The sequence below is a fragment of the Atta cephalotes genome, assembly GCF_000143395.1.
Source record: "Atta cephalotes unplaced genomic scaffold scaffold00039, whole genome shotgun sequence".
Taxonomy (NCBI): domain Eukaryota; kingdom Metazoa; phylum Arthropoda; class Insecta; order Hymenoptera; family Formicidae; genus Atta; species Atta cephalotes.
This window is the reverse complement of record NW_012130103.1, coordinates 950,777-968,142: the sequence shown is the minus strand read 5'-3', so window position 1 is coordinate 968,142 and position 17,366 is coordinate 950,777. Positions and strand designations below refer to the sequence as shown.

At 34.4% G+C, this 17,366-nt stretch overlaps 3 protein-coding genes across 3 annotated transcripts in view; 2 read left to right on the top strand and 1 right to left on the bottom strand.

The window, feature by feature from the left end:
• The first annotated feature begins 692 nt into the window (after nucleotides 1-692).
• LOC105622006 (microtubule-associated protein tau) lies at nucleotides 693-9,348 on the top strand. The gene is made up of 9 exons (XM_012203438.1): nucleotides 693-755; nucleotides 2,307-4,251; nucleotides 4,641-4,678; nucleotides 4,782-4,896; nucleotides 5,174-5,382; nucleotides 6,015-6,200; nucleotides 7,203-7,244; nucleotides 7,888-8,049; nucleotides 9,271-9,348. Exons 1-9 carry the CDS (start codon nucleotides 693-695, stop codon nucleotides 9,346-9,348), a joined length of 2,838 nt encoding a protein of 945 aa, XP_012058828.1.
• A 3,663-nt stretch (nucleotides 9,349-13,011) lies between these two features.
• LOC105622005 (104 kDa microneme/rhoptry antigen-like) lies at nucleotides 13,012-13,401 on the top strand. Its single transcript, XM_012203437.1, has one exon. The coding sequence runs from the start codon at nucleotides 13,012-13,014 to the stop codon at nucleotides 13,399-13,401; it is 390 nt and encodes a 129-aa protein (XP_012058827.1).
• A 996-nt stretch (nucleotides 13,402-14,397) lies between these two features.
• Nucleotides 14,398-17,366, bottom strand: part of LOC105622080 (cyclin-dependent kinase 2-like) — a 3,191-nt gene continuing 222 nt past the window's right edge. Inside the window, exons 2-5 of the mRNA XM_012203513.1 lie at nucleotides 15,229-15,424; nucleotides 14,876-15,148; nucleotides 14,585-14,788; nucleotides 14,398-14,508 (exon numbers count right to left, since the gene is read on the bottom strand). Coding sequence (XP_012058903.1) covers nucleotides 14,398-14,508; nucleotides 14,585-14,788; nucleotides 14,876-15,148; nucleotides 15,229-15,424 — 784 coding nt within the window. The remainder of the gene's footprint in view (nucleotides 14,509-14,584; nucleotides 14,789-14,875; nucleotides 15,149-15,228; nucleotides 15,425-17,366) is intronic.

Genomic DNA, 17,366 nt, shown 5'->3' with positions numbered 1-17,366 from the left:
AAAAGTAACGGAATCGTTAAAATCTAAATAATACTGCAGAATAGAATACGTGTTGAATAAAGTTTTTCATTAGCTTCTTTATTGGTTTTATATTAATTATTAATTTATTATAAAAAATGTATATTAATTATTAATTTATTATTGCAACTAATATTCATTAAGTTTCTTGTATTGATACAAGATTAATCTTCTTTTTATAAATAATAAATAATTAAAATAATATTATACATTGTGTGCAAGTGTTTCTATAAAATATTATATTCTAGGGTAGTTTCTCTCTTAGATTATCTTAAATCTAATTCGATTTTTTAATTATTTTTGTAATTGAAGATAAAATTGTTTTTTCTACATTTTTCCTTTGGTATAAAATTTAATATTGGAGCTACTTTCCGTTAGCTCGCTTTTAGTACAAAATGTATTTTCTTCTGGCACATCTCCGATATCTTCTCCGTTGCTTTTATCACGCGCGTACATCGTAATGCAGTGTCTCTAGTAGTATGAGACAAAGGTAGCCCTCGTCTGACACGCTGCGACATTCATTCACATTGTAGCGGCATTGATGTCGATCGCTTGATTCGTAAACCTTCACGAAGACTCGTTGGTCACATGTTTACGCAACAGGTTTACGGGGAACCATATTGATCAAGGCGAAGTTGAGGTATACCCCATAAGAGTACGTGAAAGAAATCAATATGGATTCGCAGCAAACCGCGAACAGTGTGGTCGAACCTGCTTCGAGCCACGGAGAAACTATGGTAAGCAATATAGAACAAGATACATAAACTGAACGTACGACGATCATTAATAAAGAATCTATGATAGTGATTATACATTCATACATCTTTTATATTGACATCTAATTCTAATAAATGAGCTTGATCTCGTTATGATTAAAAAATTGACTTCTTTGGGAAAAAAATGAGGATTTTGCATTATGTAAACATAACATCGCTGGTAACATCGAAGTGAATGCATTGCGAAAGTCAATTCGTTCGTGGTTTGATCCTATAATGAGCCGAAAACGGTGGCAGGCACGGTGAAAATGGCATGACGAGACGTCACCGATCCGCATTATCAAAAGATCGATAAACTCAGGGCCACTATTTCACGAATTTCAACTCGCGTCAGCGACTGTAGTTTCTCTCGCAGTTTTCACATTGTTATCATAGTACATTTTAGCGTGAGGATTAACCTGCAACACGAAATGTCGCGTTAGAAACTAACGAAATTGAATTATGAAAATACTGACAATGATAGCAAACAATTGCTAGAATGTAGCGATTGTTTGCTATCAACCCTAAAACGCGTTATTCGAAATTGACAACGAGAAGGTCAATGATGGTTTTGTGTCGGAAGTCAGGGTTATAAGATGATGCAGAAAATTGACTCGCAATTTGAATCGTGGCATAACGAAAAGATCGATGGTACTAAGGTCAAGGTTAATTTTGTCGATCAATTTGTGCCTAGTTGCACCAATAACCTTCGGTTTTTTCATATGCCAATGTCACTCGAGATTATCTCGCATCGCGAACGTTTTCGGTGCCAAACTGCGCGTTTTAGATCCTACTGCATGTTGAATTAAGGTATCATAATTCATTTAAATCTATCTAACAAAGAAGAGATAAAATCGACATTTAAATGAAGGCAGAAAACTTGGAATTAATTGAATATATATTCATTCATTTCCTGAATACTTTCAAGCAGCGTCATTGAGATCAGATTTTGACGTCAAAAACGCATGAATATGTATTTGTACTCACGATAATAAAAAATGTGCCTGTGCTAGTTTAAAGCAGATCTTAGATACTCAATATTATTATACAATTATTTTGTTAATATTCCTTTTAAATAATTCAAAAAAAACAAACAGTATAGTAATATCACCTCCTATAGAAGATTATTTGTTATTGTATAATATTTGATATTATACAATAATATGGATTGTTAATAAAAAATCTAGATTGCTTAAACAATGCCCTTTAAACTGATAATGACTATGTCTAATAAAATGATCAAAATTGATTTCAACAGATTATGACATCTTCAATTCCTGCTTCATAAGTTTTTTAAACCATGAAGCACTGCAATCATAACAATATTCGGGCAAAAATTCAGAAAATTTTATAGAATATTCAGTATTTAATTTTTCATAAATAAAAAAAATAAATAGCTTATGATATAACATACCACAGAGCTATCTCCAAGCTCGTTTATTTTCTGTCAAACTGACAATTTATCGTAGAGACTCACTGACGAATACATATTTCCGCACAGATTCCGCACAGACAAATGCTATTCTTCCACAGGTGAAGCCAAACGCTCCTTTACCACAGCAAGGATTTCAGGCGCGACCACAAGGTGCCCCTTCGTCTCCTAGAAATTCAATAAATAATGGTTCTATAGGCGCACCTCGACCTGGACCACCATTACGGCGATTGGACAGTCGTTCTACTTTAGGTCCACCACCAGCCTCGGGTCAATTCGTACAGCTTAGGCCTTACGGTCCGCCAAGACCACCGGGAGGTTCTTTCCCTCCAAGATCACCGCAGGCCGGCCAGTCCTTGCCTCCGCAGAATCCGCTATTACCTCCTAATCAACGTTTCGTGTATTCTCCGGGAATCCGAGGTCCTCCGCCACAAGGAGTAGGAGGTCAAAGGCCACCCTTCGTCATTAACCAAGCGTATCAAGCGCAGCAACAACAGCAACAGCGAGGTGGTAACGATCCACGATTTCAACGATCGGACGTTGCTCCTTCGCAAAACGAACCCCGAAGACCTAGCCAAGAATCTATTTTCCCACGCCCACAGTTATTGAGAAATGATTCATTGATAAACCTACAACGACAGCATCTTTTATCAAACGAGGAAATCAAGCAACCGACACGACCACGTATTGTTATCGAAAAGATGGCAGACATTAATGAGACAACTGCTGATAAACCGGAGGGCTATCTGCAAAGAAAGAAGTCCGATGTTCGTGAGAACGGCGAGAACGACGACGACGATGACGTTGTGATGGATAATAACAAGTCGCCGCGACACAATGGTGATGGTACTTCTGAAGAATTGATGAATGGATCCAAATCACCTTCAACCCCAAGAAAACTCGATGATGTTAATAGACCCGCGAGCCGTCCGGGGACGGCTGCTATCGAAAATAAGGTAGAACAAATGGATGACAAACAAGACATATCCTCAAGACCGATTTCTGCTAACATCGATAATACGGCGACGCTTATTTCTCAAAGCAGACCATCTTCCACAGTAAATAATGATAAAGAAGAAAAAAAGGAGGAACAACTCGCTGATAGATCGCCATTAAAAGAGATTGATGCTGCATCCGAAGAAATAAAAAAGCCCAGTAGTTCATATAATAACGATGCACAGAATATCGAACAGAGTCTGAAGACTCCTCCGAAATCTTCAGACAATTCGCGGTCTGTCACTTCATCCTATTTGGACACTCCTCAGAACGCGGAACAAAACAGAAGTCCGGATAAATCGCGTTCTAGCACTCCAGCCCGATTAGAGCCGGCTGAAAACGCGGAACAAGAACCAAAGACTCCAGTCAAGACTCCTGATAAGTCGCGTTCGAGCACTCCAGCCGACTTGGAATCATCCGGAAACGCGGAAATGAAATTGACGACACCGGAGTTGAAAACGCCAGATAAATCGCGTGCGAGTACCCCGGCTTCGCAGTTGGCGTCATCTCCGAATTCGGAGAGAGAGCTGGAAACCGCGGCAAGAACACCCAACAAATCACGTTCGAGCACACCACAAGCTGGAATAGACTCGATCAACATCGAAGCAGATAAACCCTCCGAGAATCCGCATCGCGACAAATCCGCCGAAAGCACTCTGCGGGTGAAAGAGTCCAGTAGACTAGCGTCAGAGTTGAGTTTGACGAGCGAGAAAGGCAACAAATCACCGAAGTCTCCGAGATCACCCACACCAGGGAATCGAGACAAACTCTCGGGGTCGATGTCACCCGAAGATATAAAAGGCTTCGATAACGGACAGCTGAGAACGCTGTCTTCCAGTCGTAGCCCTCGATTACCGAAATCACCTGTCGATAGCGAAAAACAGACGGAAGACGAGAAAAAGAATACGTTCTTCGTCGAAGATTCAGTTACCGATGAAAAAGCGAATAAAACGTCAGCAGTGTCAAAGCCCACCACTCTAATAGTTAAAACTTCAACATCGGAAAAACCAAATGATGAGAAGGCGGAGAAGAAACCTGCGGAGAAAAAAGGTCCTTGCGCGTTCATGCGCAAATTGAATAAAAAAAAGAGATTATAATTATTTACTTCGCAAATGTCAATTTGTTCAGATTCTCTTGCTTCATAAAGATTCAGAGCAGCTTTTCGTTCATCCTCTCCAAAAATTTGATATATTATAAAATAATTATAAAACTAATCTCAAATAAGTTCTATTTCTATCTACAGTATATATTTAAAATTAGCTGTCTCGTTAAAATGGAAAATATTTTCAAATTTATTTAAAACAAATTAATAATTTTACGAATTATTCCGATTCTATATTCGAGACTCTTGAGACTTTGCTTTGGTGCGACACAATTCTGACGTATGCATATTTTTAACTGATTACGTTGTAGTAATATATTGTTCTTTTTCCTCACAGCAGTCCAAAACGGTAGAGGGAGAGAATCAGTTAGTGGGGTAAATATCTTAAATTACATTTATATCTGTCTTTTCCTTCTATTATTATATGTCGTAGTATCAAAAATATCTCTTTCCGATATATTAAAATTGTTTCAAATAGGCACAGAGTACGAATGGAGATGACAAAAGATCGAACGCTGGGTCGCCTACGAAATCCGCTAAATCATTACCGAAAACTCCTGACACACCTACGTCGACCGCTCAAGATAAAAAAAGTAAGTATTTCTTGTTTTATATTAATTTAGAAATAGGTTACTTTATACTTTGCATAAACAAAGTCTGACATACGCTATCAACGCTGGAGCACTTGATGATTATCCTAATATCTTAAAAGTTAGTGCTCGTTTCATATAAATAAAATTGCATCTCTTTTACATTGCTGAGAAATTGGACTGAATGCCATAGAAAAAATTATAGTAAGGACAATGTTTAAAAAGTCATATTATATTAATGTAACGTGTGTCCAAACGATTTTGTTTTTTAATCCTGCAGAGATGCCGATGAATAAAGTTCAAGTTGGCGCTGCGCCCTCCCCGAACCTGAAGACTGTACGATCGAAGATCGGTTCTTTAGACAACGCGAGTTACAAACCGGGAGGCGGTAAAGTGAAAATTGAGAACAGGAAGCTGGACTTCAGCAAAGCGCAACCGAAGATCGCTGCGAAGAACGAGAAGTATGCGCCCAGTGGAGGCGATAAAAAGGTTGATCCTTTTGATTCCATATTAAATTAAGTATTTAATTGGCGATAAAAATATTTTTCATGTTTCTACCAACATTTAGTTTAATTTTAATCTTGATTTAACTAACTCTTCATTTTTTTTCTCTCTAATTCTGAGAATTAGAAAAAGATAAAGAATAAGTTGAACCAAGATTAATCTACTTGATAGAAACAATTAGAAAATATTTCTATTTTTCTCTTCGATGTTCGTCAGATATCAAAAATAGTATCAAAAATTGAATTATGACTTATTCCGATGACTTTGAATTTCAAAGCTTTGGCATTAAAATCTTCGAAATATCAAAATTATATAATTATTAATTTAATACAGTTAATTTGATATATATATATATATATATGTATGTATATATGTATGTATATGTATATATAAATTAATTTAATATACAAATACATTTACAAATATTATATATGTCTATTACAAATATTTTTCGAAGCTTCGAAGTTTCGAAGACATTTTAACTTCGACAGTTCAAAGATAACTTTCGAAGGAAGAATTCGAATTCTTTCGAAGCTTCGAAGTTGTTAAAAGTAACAGTCCTAATCGAAAGTAAGATTGAGAAGCGAACACGCATCACAGATGTCATGAAATTACAGATCTCTCAAGTGAAACTTCAATGGAATGCGAAGTCCAAAGTAGGTTCCTTGGAGAACGCAACTTACAAACCGGGAGGTGGTGACAAGAAAATCGAAACTGTAAAACTTGACTTCAAGGACAAAGCAAAGCCAAAAGTCGGATCCAAAGAAAACGCGAAGCATGTTCCTGGTGGTGGCACTGTCAAGGTGAGATTCATTGGAGTAGATTGTTAGACATCAGTTGTAGTTTAAAACCGATTTTTATTATAAACCAATTACATAAATTTTTTAGCATATTAATCAATTTTTTTACTGTTTTAATATATTCTTGTAAAAATTAAGATTCTCAGTTAATCAAAATCCTTAGTTCAAATATTAAGTATCATTCTTTTTAATTTTAATGATGTTTTAATTAATATTAGCACGTTCATGTTATTCTCTGCATCAAGCGATTAATCCCTAAAAGAAATTTTAATAATCTATTGCATGCATTTATATGTATGCGTTTACATTCACATTTGTATTTGTTAGTACTTTACTTTTGGCATAATCCTGAAGAACGAAGAAGCAATAATACTATATATTTATTGCTACAGAAAGTCATCACATAAATTCTCATCCTCAAATGATTCACAGATGGCTGGTTCGGTGACAGAAGCTTAATTGGCATAAAATGCATTACAAATGCAATGCTCGCTTCGTTCATTTTATGTCATAAAAATATCCGAGATAATTATTTAGTAATGCGCTAGTCCAAATTTCATTGCATGCGGAATGCTGGCGTAGATAGTAAAATATATTACATATATTACACACACACACACACACACACACACACACACACACACACACACACACACACATGCATACATCCCGAACGAAGTTAGTTTTTGAAAGAAGAATGATGATCCATCAAGAGAGAACAGCTATATATTTTGACAATTTTAAAACAGAATTAATAATTCCAAATTGTATATGACTTTCAAAGCCATAATTGGAATTATTAATTTTATTTTACAATAATCTGAAATTTTTAGTAAAAAAAGAACATTTGTTGATCCGTCAAGAGCATTGTTAATTCTGTTAAAATACAAAAATAAAAAAATATTATCATTGGAAGCCGCAAAATCCAATTGTGCAGCTAATTCGTACAAGCATGTATTGTCTATTGTCATTATTAACAAGCCATTGTTATTTCTTGATGTTCAGTCCACAACTTCGCCAAAGACATCGCAGGAAACGAAGAATGACGTGAGTATATCATACAGCTAATCAAATAGCGTGCAAATTAGATATATCATGTGTCGCTTTTTCTTTATCTTTCTCACTCCGCTCTTTGGCTATGGCCTTTGTCATTTGATCATGACATCATGATTTAAATTAATTTCTTGTACTTTGTCAAAATCGTGGAAGTAAAAATAAGTAGAACTAGACTCTACGAACGTGTGACTGCATATATCTTATACATCGATATTCTCACACTGGAAATCACTATTTATAATCAGCATGATAGATCAACTAGTTTACCTCCACGATTTACGAGATACCAAAATGTGCTTATCATCACTTTGCAATAAAGTGGTAAAGTTCTATCTATATCGCCGGATATAGACATGAGTAAGTAAAATGTACATTGGATGGAAGATTTAAGCATGTATTTATGCATGTTTCTAAATTTATTTAGACTCTAGGTCAATCGTTACTTCTGTTATCGTATTTTTAAATCTAATTTCTTTGATGAATATTATAGTAAAAATGGTCTATTCACTTGTTTGATAATTACGTGAAAAAAACAGAAAAACCTTCTACTTTTAGCTTTTTATTTTCACTCTCCTCTAGCCGCTTATTAAATAGGATTTTATTATCAAATGAATAATACTCGTCATTTTCTTAGATCCCGACGCAAAAATTAGACATCAAGGCTGAAAGCAAGATCGGTTCGTTGGACAACGTAAAGCACAAGCCGGGTGGTGGCGACAAAAAAATTTTCAACGACAGAGATTATCTTCGGCAGACGAGTTCCAACGTTGAGAGTTTGAATGGCAGCGGGTCTCAGGTATATTTTTTCTGCAAAGTAAAAAAGTCTTGAGAATGTAATTTCATCATGGAACTTTGTTACTTCATTACTTCTCTCTTGAGACCTTTTACGCGGTAGGATTTCTCTATTTTTTTTGCAAAGAAACATGTCGCAATGATGAAAAGTTCCAGTTAGACAACATTTCTTCTCGAGATTTTTCGCATTTAATCTGCAATGTGCTTAAACACGCGTTGCATGCATAGTCACAATGGCATACACAGCACATTTAAATACTAGCTCGCATTGATAGATAAATAATTGCGAAAAATATAATGCGTACATATAATGAAAAACATTTGAAATATTGTATTGGAAATATTATCTTAGAAATTATTTAAAACAGTTTTCGATAAGACTGGTCTCCGAGATAAAGAATTTATTTGTTAAATGTTTCATAATATTTCTGACCGCAAAACTTTATTCTTTATTGAACTTCTCTATTTCTACTGGTTGTTACCTTCGCAAAAATGCATCTCTCGTGATTACGTAATTGCAGTCTCCACAGATATTAAGGATCATTAATTTTGCATTCTAAATTAACCTTTACAGGATGGTAAACCACAATGATGGCACTGAAAGAGTTATATTTTGAAGACTACAATGAAATAATAAATTATAACAAATTTTACTCTTACTTAAGGAAAAGCTGTAAAATTTAAAAAATAAACTCCCACCCTCTAAAGGTTAAATTTAATCATAATGCAATTGTATTTCTTTCTTTCTAAATTTCATTCGCAAAAAAGGGAAATTGAAGAAATAATTAATAAATTAGAAGTTGAAGAAGTACATTCTGAATCGATAAGTGCAATACTATTACGGATTATGCGCAATTAATCAGGATAAGCCGCATGAAATGATAGGAAAATTTGTTTTATGGAAAAATCTTTTAAAACTATCTAAATTATTAAAATAATGTCTAATGGCAATATTGATGAAATGCTAGTCTGTCGCACAGCCTGAAAGAGTTAACGTGCATTAAAGGACATTTATTTATTTCACTTATGCCCATTTCTATCAATGTAGTTAACTTTAATCTAGATTCAATTTACTTTTATCTTCTTCTTATTTTAGAAAAAGATAAAGAGTTAGTTGAACCGAGATTAAAATTAATCTGCATTGATAGAAACGAGCATCAGTCGATTTATTCAGTTCGCAAGGATGCTGCAGGCTTAATCCTGATATCGTGTCTTGTGCCCGCAGAGCCCCGTGCCCTCCGGCGCGATCACCGGCAAGAACGGCCTGCCAGCCTCGGACGAGAACCTGAACCAGGAATGCTAGGTCACGAAAAGTCGGCCGATAGACCCGCTTTAATTATATCATTTGCATGTGATTAATCACGTTTATCCATCTACTCCCTTTGGAGGACAAACGAACGCTGTCCTTGCGCAATCGAAAAAAACGTTGAAATATACGGTGCACGGAACTTCTCGAAAAAATGAGCACCACAATCGATATCTCGTCTACGCAAGCGAAAACAAAATTTGCGCGACGGACGAATTAAGTTATTAAATCAACAATTTAAGGCAATTATCGCGATGATTTCTTATCGAACACGAGGTTCCCGAGTACTTTCATCTCGCATTTACAGCGATTTTAGTTATCTTTAAAGAGAGATAAAGCGAATACGTCATTGTGCGTTGCGTGAAAACACTCTTTATCCAAATATTTACGTAAGTGCGCAAATCATAAGATAATTATATAAAAAAACAAAAGAACTGAGAAAAATATTTCTCATTTTTGTAATATACGAAGAACAGATTTGAGGAACAATCTCTATGTGCAAGGAAGTTCTTTGTCTTTTTAAGCTTTAAGCGATAGGTCTTTTTTTTATCAAAGATTTCTGTCACGATACATCTTTGCGATTTCTAAATCATTATGTCGACGCATTTCTCATGCGCCCTCGCTACGAATATTAATATTTGCGAACTTTTTCGATTTTTGATATGCATTTATGCCATAATCAACATATATCACGAATTGCAGTTTAGTTGTCTCATACGAATTTAATGTATTTTTCAATATATCGTAATAGGACGTAATCGCTTAAGAAGTTAATACGCGTGAAGATACGCGATAAAGCTATCGACAAAGAATAGAGCAAATATAATTATAAATTAGCTTTAAATGTCTTTAAAGCTAAATACTCCTAAATTTTATTTTGCAGATGATAAGAATGTATAATTTTTTAAATTTAATTTATAATATTGCCAATCAATTTCGCGGGTAAATTTTATTCTTATTACTTAATTTATCACTAGTGTCATATTCGCTTTCGTATCTGTAGTAGATTCCAATGAAAGTACAAAAATCACACATACCCATCGTTATGCGCAGGAAGAACCATCGCGTTCTCTTAGGGGGAATAGACGTTAGATAAACGCGCGAACATTAATTTCCGCATGAGGAAGTCTTAACAGCCGACAATCCCTCGATATCATGCGTACGTTGCATTTCACCGGAATTACGGGGTACATACGCCATCCCGAATAGTTAAATCGCGAACGACGATATGTAGTTACCGTTCACGTGAACAATCTTTGACACGTAGTCGATCTAACGATTTCTGAGGAGATGGAAGACTACAGCAATCTTGATCGACGTGTAGATGAATCGAAAGAAAGCCACAAGCGTTACGTCGGCTTTCAGTTCATCATGGATAACTTAGCTTTTTGCGCCATAAATATGTATGCGCTACAACATAAGTATGTATTGTAGCCACGATTACGATACAAAAAAAAATTGCATTGTTATGTCTCATTGAGTGCGTTCCGTTTCACGCATAATGCGCATAATATATCATTTTATCCTTATTGTTCACCGAATATTAAAGAACCCAAGCACACAAGGATAAAATAACTCCAAATTCTTTGGAATGGAATCTTATTTCATAAAGAGTGAAAATTGAGCCATTTTTAATAAAAAAATCTTGATAAAGAGTGACTCAATTTTCAATCTTTGAGAATGATTTTACTCTTCAGAATGAGACGCACTCTAAGAGTTTTAGAGAAGATACATCATGCGTGAAACGGAACACTTTGTCAGAGCTTTATGCGCGGAGTTATCCAAGATATGTTCGGTGCAACGAGGTTGCGAGGGAGGAGAGGAAAGTGCCAGAAGAGCCGTGTAACACGCAGATGAATCGCGACGTGAGACACCCGTCAGATACATTTGGGTTAGATACATTTGATTAAAGAGATTGCGCTTAGACGACAAGACATACGAGATATTCGTGTAACCCTTACTGTAGATACGTAATCAACACATTGCATCCCACGAGTATATATAATATATATATATATAAAATATCGCTAGTGCGAAAAAAAAGAGCCATCGAGAAATGATCAATGTTAAGGGTGAATGTTTGTCAACGGAAAGGAGAGATCGATGATGGAGAATTATTGCGGCCACGCCAAAAATAAAAATCTCTCACTTACGTCACTACACTACCTTAGATACCTCGTGCAATTTACACATCGCTAAAAGGAGAGAAAAAAAGAAGGGAAGAGGGGGAGATATGTAACACATTATTTACACTGTATTGCTTCCACATGAATTATTAAGAGATAATTTGATTCAATTAACGTGCTGCGATATTTCACGAAGATAGAGAATGATAATTAACGTTTCTTCGTATTGTCATAAGTTACCACAATTGCAATAGTGTAACAACGCGTCCGCGCGTTAATTTTGGATTAGGATCGTTCTGGAGAGACATTATAATAATATTTTGTTTTTAAATTTATTCTTTGTCTCTCAACACCTGAACACATTCTCCCCTCAATTTTCTTGCTGAGAAAGAAGCGGCTGCATCTTCTTTTATCTTCATAAGAATCTATCTTTATTTATCTTTATAGAAAATACTCATTTAGAACATAACTATTTAGTCTTATTATACAAATACTAAAAATGTGCAACAAAAAATATGTGTAACAGTTGTCACGCGATAGGTAACATCCAGGAGCAAGAGTCTTTGATTATATTCTTTTTAGGGTCCATTAAAATCTTATATAATCTACTTAAATTTCTAATTTATTAACGTTATAAGAGCAATTCTTTAAAAAAATAAAAAATTAAAAGTAATGAAAATTTGTACTATTTGTAAATATAAAAAATATTTGCTTTCTATATCTAATAATTATTGAAATTTCTATTTTCAGAATTAGGCGTTATATTTAATTATCTTCTATTGAAGAAACAAAATTAATGAATAAATGTAAACAAATTTTTTCGAAATTCTGTTAAAATTAATTTCTTTTTATATCATTTGAAATATAGAGACTTAATATATCATTTCAAGCACTAGAAAGCTTCGACTTCGCAGGCCTGTCATTAAAAATGAACTATTTCGTGCGTGCAAGATTTACAATACGAAAATTTATTATCGACCCTGATTTCTGCTACAGTTTAGCACGAATGTGTACTGACAAACACGAATAGCTCCTCAGTCCTTCCTTATCGATACCTTATCTACTTAGAAGTATTTAGAAAATTGCCATTTACTTAAAAGGATAATACGCACAGCGTGTACTTCACCCTCACGTACAATTCACTCAAGATCCGCAAAGCATCGCTACCATTCACCGCCTGCCAATCAAGGTCAGTTTGCACATATATTATATAACAATGGGGTGCATCGAGTTATTAGCTCGCTAAGTGATCGATGACGACATTACTAGATGCACCTAAATCTATGACTCATCTTTCCATCGTTGAGCACATTTATATATAAATGACTGTTGTGATTCTTTTCAGATTCGAACTTCCGTGCAGGATGAGTCAAATTCAAAGATCGGGAACAACGAGATACCCCAGCCTCAACCGCCGCCCTCGACGCCAACCAAAACGCATGGCGTTGTGTCACCTTCATCCGTCGTGACACCCCAAGCCGTTAGAAGCGGATTGGCTAAATCTCCGGAAGCCACGACGCCTAGAGGGCAACTCATGCAGGAAACAGGGGGTCCAACCCTCACAAACGGACGCGCATCCAAAACACCCTCGCCAGACGTGACGAACAGCAAAGGCATGCCGAAGGGTTATTCATCAGGAAAATCACCAACTTCTCCGCGTCCACCTAGCAGCTTACGCATTAGATCCGCCAGCGATAAATCTTCCCCTGAGACACCTAGAAAAACGTCTCCCGGTACACCTAACAGAGTATCCCCCCGCACACCGAGGAAAACTTCATCCCCCAAGGAGCTGCATCTTCCGAAACTCACATCTTCGCCGATATCGCAAGAAGCAAATCTAGCGATTGCCGAAACTCATCAGAAAATCACTTTACCGAAATTGATTGAGCATCCATCGTCGCAATCCGCCCGAATGGCATACTAGATCGAGCTATCAAAAACAGGCTTTCTAGCACTTTAGTACAGAATGTCACAGACTCCTCGCAGGTTCTCTCGTTTGCGAATGATTTCAAACTGAGCTTTTCTCGAACAAATTTGATTAAAACTTAATTTATAATCTCATATAAATAAAAACTATTAAATTAATTTTTAAACATTCATGTACGAAAGTAACCACGAGATCTGAAGCATTCTATTTATTTCATAAAAATAAGAATTTAATTAATAATTTAGAAAAAATAACGATAGGAAAGTCAACAAACTACACTTGCTGAACCAGTTATCTTCTTTTTATTAACTATAATTCTAAGATAAACTTTTTTATTTTAGGAATACTAATTTCAATCGAATTGGCTCATAAATAAAATAATAATTCGAGGAGAAATGGAACGGGGACTTGTATCTGCAAGTCCTATTTTTCCAATTAATTCACGTTTCCAATTCTATAATTTCTGTATGTAGAAGATTAATGGATATGGGAAACGTATTCAAATATAAATGATTTAACGTTTTACTTTGTTATTCTTAAATCACAAAAGAAACTGACCGAAATTCTATTATTTTTCAGTATATATTTGGACATTATAAGTCACGTATTTTTTAAAACATTTTCAATAGCTTGATAAGAATTAATAATTTATTTTTTAAAACTACGCACAATTTGGGAAACTATACCTAAATAAAAAGCTATATGCAATATATAATTATTGAAAAATATAATTAAACTCCATACATCATTGTGCAATGAATGGGAAATGGATGAAAAGGATATGAAAGACAAATGATATCGACAAATCAAAAATTAATATATACGTGAGATTTATAGTAAAAATATATTTAAATTATATCGTACTTTTAGATTGATAGTATCGAACACACATTCGCAGTATAAAGTTATCTCCATCCAAAATTATTTCGCATTTAAGTTTCATGTAAAAACCTATAAAAATACAGTAAATTTAATTGATCATATAAATGTACATTAATATTTTTTTGGCAGTGGAGGTGGAACTAATTTAACCCCAGCGAAATAAGGATGAGTCAATCCTCTTTTTGCCGTTATCCTCTGATTAGGATCGTAGGTCAGCATTTTCTAAAAACATAAAAAAAATATAAGTGTATACAAAAATGCGCACTTTTTCGCGAGGTAGATGCTGGTTTTTCCTTACTGAAATTAAGTCTTTGGCATCGTCATCAAAAGTCGGTAAAATATCGTCTATGTTAGACGCCTCCCATCTTGGGAATCTAGAAGTGTAGTCCGGAAGTTGTGACACCCCCGGCCAGATCGTTTCGTCTGGGGTACCGAGCATGCGAAATATTCTAAATAACTGATCTATTTCAGAGTCTCCGGGAAACAGAGCTCTCCTGGTTGCCTATAAAGATTGTATTATTTTGCAGACACCGCGATTTCACTCCAATATTCAATAGACTCAGGTAACTCTCGCGCAATCTTCACATACCATTTCCGCAAATATACAACCGAGACTCCATATGTCTAACGCACAAGTGTACAATTTAGTTCCTAGGAGAACCTCTGGTGCGCGGTACCAAAGCGTGACAACTTCGTGAGTATAAGTGCGAACAGGTACACCGATCATTCTGGCCAATCCAAAGTCGGCCAATTTAATATGACCCTCTCGATCTATCAATAGATTCTGCGGTTTTAAGTCTCTGTGCAATATACAACGGAGATGGCAGAAGGAAATTGCCTTCAGCAATTGGCAGAGGTAGCTCTGTAACACAAACCGCCCCGTTTTTAAAAGACCCACACACGAATACAGGCATGATGAAATGCGGCTCAGATCCGCATTACCTTGACGAGAGCTGGTTCTAAACCCCCTTTAACGGAGTCTAACAGCTTTTTCAAGTCCTGCTGCAGAAATTCAAATACGAGGTACAGATGATTATCGCCGTCTACGACATCGAACAATTGTATGATGTTTGGATGAGCGAGGTCTTTTAATAACGATATCTCTCTAATAGCGGTAGATGGAACACCTTCTCTTTCCCTGATTTAAAGCAGCACTATTTAATTAATCAGCAAAATTGAGTGACTGTATTTGACGAATATGCTAAAGAAACATTATTCATAGGAAAGTTTCCCTCCGTTTTTTAACGAAACTTTCCGCTTAAAAAGTTTACTTAAATATATCTTACGAACATATACAACATAATATATATTAAAACATCAAATAGCATTCATGGAAAGAACGGTTTTGCTGAAGTATATAAAAATTTAGTTACAGATCCTCTTCTCAATAATTATGTTAATAAGGATGATAAAAATAATTCCTAGAATGTCAAAATTGTTTGCAACATTGTTTATGCTAGAGTCTAAATAATTACTTTGATAGTCCAATAAAATTATTTTTAGATCTGTATCTATACTTAAATTTTAAGATATTTTAGAATTAAGATAAGAATTAAGAATTAAGATAATTTAGCAAAATCGTTCTTTTTGTGTTGGTGAGAGAAGAGACAAATATAATAATATAATATAATATAAAAGAGCAATTCCATTAATTTCTGTATACCCAAAGACAAATGTTATCTTCAATGAAAATGTTATAAATACAGAAGATATATGTATATACAATATACATACACAAAATTTTTTATCCCAAAAATAATCCTAACTGAACATATCTTAAATTAATAATTACAGTGTATTAAAAAAAATACCAAATTAAAAACCAGGCGAGCATGGCATAATGGGACAAGCTGAATAATGTGGTGCTACGAAAATTAGTGTAACGTGGCCCCCGCAGATTCAGCTGACCCCAATATGCAGATTGTTAGCAGTGTGTTAGCAGTGTGCACAAGCAAAAGCCCAGCTGATATTGCAGTTCTGCAAATTGATCATTTTTAACATACATAGATAATAGCCGAATTAAAATTTCAAATTAATTTTAATTTGTAAACATTAATTTTGTAAAGTCATGATTAAATCGACAGTGCGCATCTTAATTAAACATTCGTATTAGATTCTATTAAATTTATAACAGTACATTAAAAAAACTAATATCACACTATTAAATTATTCTTATAATTTCATCTTCAAGAATATAATAAAATAGAATTAATAATATGATCCATTTGTCATATTATTAATTTGTTACGAAAATATATATATAGTAAACGCATACAAATTTTTAAAGGAAATTGGTAAATATATAATTTCTTGTAAAAATAATTCAAATATTCTTGTACTTACAAATTTCAACTAGTGTTTTTATACAGATATTATATATAGAATGGAGAATGTAATTTTTAATGAAAAATATTATATCAAGCATCGAAAAAAAGTACATATTAAAATAATATATAGCTATGGAAATTATGTTCCAAGCTAGATTAATAAAAGCTTAATAATAATAAGTTATATAAATCTACATATAAATAATAAAAAATTCTTTAAAAAATATATTTTTTCTATTAAAAAGCACAATTAGTTAAATTAAAAGAGTTAGTATAATATTAATATATTTATTGTAGGATTATATAAATATATAAGAGAAAAAGGAAGGAGAAAGTACTTTTGCATTGTTTATGTTATCATAATATATGTATAATAATAAAAAAAAGAGTAGCACAAAGAGTTTTTTGAAAAACAATTAATCGAACAATTTCCTATTTATATTACTTACTTTCATACAGATTCTGCCAGTTGATTTTTAACAAAATCAACTGTAACGTACAGATTTCAAAACAGTCTTCAAAAGACAAAATCCTGATACAAAATCTGACTGCAGAATTCTCTCGAAAACATTCTCATCAGGATTTGGAATCCAGGTTCACTTTGTCCCGCGTTTACAGAGAATGTTCTGGACGAGTGAAAAAGAAAGAGAGAGAGAGAGAGAGAGAGAGAGAGAGAGAGAGAGAGATAGAAGACGTATTTAGTTTATTACTTTACCCTAAGTTAAATTTAACGTATGACCGAACGTACGTCTC